The 3,912-nt window shown below is 45.1% G+C and overlaps 1 protein-coding gene across 1 annotated transcript in view; it reads right to left on the reverse strand.

The window, feature by feature from the left end:
* Accsl (1-aminocyclopropane-1-carboxylate synthase homolog (Arabidopsis)(non-functional)-like) overlaps positions 1 to 3,912 on the reverse strand; it is a 60,888-nt gene that overhangs the window by 8,723 nt on the left and 48,253 nt on the right. Inside the window, exons 4-5 of the mRNA XM_013029968.1 lie at positions 1,280 to 1,740; positions 425 to 484 (exon numbers count right to left, since the gene is read on the reverse strand). Of these exons, the coding sequence (XP_012885422.1) occupies positions 425 to 484; positions 1,280 to 1,740 (521 nt within the window). The remainder of the gene's footprint in view (positions 1 to 424; positions 485 to 1,279; positions 1,741 to 3,912) is intronic.

Here is a 3,912-nt window from a genome sequence, read left to right on the forward strand (position 1 = left end):
ACACACACACACACACAGCATGAACATATAGTTCCAGGAAGCCCAAGAGACTTGATTCTACACAGGTTGTACACTGATATTTGACTTGTACTTCATGACCTCCCAGAAGGGAGGTAAGTATATAGTCTGTGTACTCCTTATTGGATGCATGCCCCTCCTCTTCTTGTCATAGATTACACCAACATATGCCTCACTGGGAAATATTTAACAACCCAATGCTCCCACAGCAGCCTGCCTACTCTATCCCCAGCAGAGCACACAGTCAGCCAGGCCAAGAGGAGAGGTGTGCTATGCTGGAGGTCATCTCTCCACATCTTTCTCCACACTCTTACATTCTTATGTACCTACCATATACTGAACAATGTGGGGGTGAGGGCCAGGCCTTGAAAAGGCCAATTCCAGCACACCCCAGAAACCAACTTACCCTTTCAGTCATCAGATCAAGGCAGAGCTTGTTCTCGATGGTGCCAAGGTTAAGGAAGCCCTGCAGTGGGAGAAATCCAAGGTCAGCCCTCTTGCTCCCCTTCAGGCCCTTTTAGATATGCCAATGAGAGTATATCTCAGATTTAGTCCAAGGAAAGATACTATTGCCACAGAGGGCAATGCATGCTTAGCCACATGAAGTGGCAGAAAATTTTTCCAAGAATTTATAGCTTAAAAGAATTTCCCCATTTAAGTATATAATTATATAAATACAAAAATTATATTAAGTCTCATCAGAAGTCACCGAGTTCTTAGGACAGATGCTAGATTAAGTGCTTTAGGGGAGTTGCTTTAAGTCCTGAAAAATAAAAGTTCTATATATGATTAAAGAGTGAAAATGAAGCTGGGCACTGGTGGCTCATGCCTGTAATTCTAGCTACTCAGGAGGCTGAGATCTGAGGATCGCAGTTCAAAGCCAGCCGGGGCAGGAAAGTCTGTGAAACTCTTATCGCCAATAAACCACTCAGAAAACTGGAAGTCACTACGGCTCAAGTGATAGAGTGTTAGCCTGGAGCTGAAGAGCTGAGGGATAGCACTCAGGCCCAGAGTTCAAACCCCATGACTGACTTTAAAATAAGAGCTGGGATTTAAGGAAAAGACCCCAAATTTCCAACTGTCTGGGACATCTAGTCCTATATCTGTGCTATGTCCTCACTTCAAGAGGGCCACAGTGCTCATCACACACACATGATGAATTAAGAAGTATGCAGTACCTGACATAGGGTTCTCAGGAAATCTCAGTTATTGGAACTGTCAGGGTTGCTCTCCTTTCCCTCCCTCCACACCCCAATCTTACCAAGGGGTTCTTGTCCTCATGGTATTTGTCTTTTGGGTAGGCCTCGTAGCCCTGGAACATCGAGAGGCAAGAGTCTAAGAGAGCACTCCCACGTTTGGATAGGAAGTGGTTGATAACTGTAACTTTAAAATCACTCTGACTATGTGTGACATCACCTCCAAAGATGACAGGAGGCAAATTCTTGAAGCCCAGGAAAGGGATAGTTTTATCCCACAGGAAGTTGACAGTCTTGGACATCCAGTGGCTTATATTTTCTCTCTGCTTATCAATGGCTTCCAAGCAACTCTTTTCCTTCAGTGACCGACCCTGTAACTCTAGGGTTTTCAACATCATGAAATGTTCATCTGTGGCAATCTGTGTACTGCTCATCAAATCGAACAGCTCTGAGAACATCTGGCTAATGGTGAACCAATCATGCGAGCAGGAGTTATCTGGTTTGGCCTTAGCAGGCTGGCTGGAACCTGCAGAGAAAGACAATGCACTGGAACAAAAAAAGTCTTCTGATACTCAGGCCCAGGCATGACTGGGTACAGAACTGATCTCAAGCTCATTGCTGGCTCCTTCCATCTCGCTGCTTTCATTTCAGGTTCTGGACATGATCTAGTCATTTACTTCAATGACATCAGAACATGTTCCGAGGAAAAGCCATAGGGCTCTCTATAGGGAAAGGGGGAGCTCAACACGTTTCTGGGTTTTCTTTTTTTTTTTTTCATTTTTACAAGACAGAATATTTTATTTTTTATAATTTTATTACAGTATAACCTAAATTTAGAATCACTTTTTCTTTTGTTATTGTCTTTAAATAGGTGTACAAAGGATTTCTGAGTTTTCTATGCTAGCCTTCAACTTTATCAAATTCTTCCAAGGGGGGAAAAATGGAGGGGGTTAGGAGGGGCATTCTACTGTTTGAAAATACTAAGTCATTCTGCTACAACAAAGGTCAAAAAGAGCCCAGTAAGGGCTCATACCTGTAATCCTAGTTACGCAGGATGCTGAAATCTGAGGATTGCAGTTCAAAGCCAGACAGTACAGAAATGTCTATGAGACCCTTATCCCCAATTAATTACCAAAAAGCCAGAAGTCCAGCTGTGATGCAAATGGTGGAATACTAGTCTTGAGCATAAAAGCTAAGGGACAACAGTTCCAGTACCAGTGGGTGTGCGAGCGTGCACGCGTGCGCACACACTTACCACACGGCCTTTCACCATTTTTGTAGCTAATTTTTCCTACACAGCCATGTTTATTGAGGTATTGATTATGGCTACATTTGCAAATTGGCAGAAGAGTGATGATAATTGTAATGGCCTACAGAAAAACTTCAGCTATTTCCTGTCTGGTCCTTTACAGAAAGGCTTCCCAGCCCATGTTCTAGAATATCAACCCTCCATTCCTATCTGCATCCCGCTTCAGATTAGCAATCCCAGATACTCAGTCTCCCCATCCTATCCCACATGGCTTCCTTAAGTGCCTGCAGCCCGTTCACCGTTGCAGCTGCCTTCAGCTTCACTCATAGTAACTGCAGATTGAGTACATGCTTTTCAAACTTCAAGCCCATCAGAATCACCTGGCCAGGGGTGGGGGTGGGGCGGGATGGTAGACTACAGATGGTAAAGTCAAACCCATGGACTTGGGTTTAGTATGTTTGGGGTAAGAACTAAGAAATGTTACAAAGATCTTCCTTCTCCAATGTTAGGAACATACTGTTGAGAAAGAAACAAAGGGAGTAGGTCTTATTTTTGTGTGTGTTTGTACCAGGACTTCAACTCAAGGCCTTATGTTCTTTTTTTTTTTTTTTGGTTCGGTCATGGGGCCTGAACTCTGGGCCTGGGCGCTGTCCCTCAGCTCTTCAGCTCAAGGCGAGCACTTGTGAGCCATAGCACCATTTCTGGCTTTTTTTCCCTGCTTATGTGGTGCTGAGGAATCGAACCCAGGGCCTCATGCATGCAAGGCAAGTGCTCTACCACTGAGCCACCTTCCCAGCCCCATGGCCTCATGTTCTTGCTTGGCTTTTTCTGTTTTACCACTTAAGCCACAGCTCCAGTTCTAGCCCTTTTGTGCCCTGCTAGTTAATTGGAGATAAGAACCTCACAGATTCTCCTACCCAGGCTGGCTTCAAACCTCAATCCACAGCTTTCAGCCTTCTGAGTAGCTAGGCATGACCCACTCACACCAGTTTAAATGAGTGTTTAAGTTCAGATTAACCCTTTGTTCCACAAGCAAAAGCTCCACTTTGGCCCAATTCTGTCTACTACAAGTTAAGAGGCTGCTTTTTGTTTCAGCTCAGAAGACAGAGGGATCACACTGTCCTAAGGGAACTTAAATACTGTGATAAGGGAGGCCAAGGAGCCAGGTAGGGTTCCTTTGATTCTGACTCCCAAAGTTGGACCCTGATCAAACCCACTGGGCCTGAGGAGAGCTAGTGAGAAGGGCTAAGATGGGAGTGTAAGATGCTCACAGCATGTCATGGGCTGGGAAGGTGGCTCAGTGGTAGAGCGCTTGCCTTGCATGCCTGAGGCCCTGGGTTCGATTCCTCTGCACCACATAAACAAAAAGAAAAAAGCCAGAAGTGGCGCTGTGGCTCAAGTGGTAGAGCACTAGCCTTGAGCTGAAGAGCTGAGGGACAGCGCCCAGGC

Source organism: Dipodomys ordii, unplaced genomic scaffold (assembly GCF_000151885.1).
Source record: "Dipodomys ordii isolate 6190 unplaced genomic scaffold, Dord_2.0 Scaffold125, whole genome shotgun sequence".
Lineage (NCBI taxonomy): Eukaryota > Metazoa > Chordata > Mammalia > Rodentia > Heteromyidae > Dipodomys > Dipodomys ordii.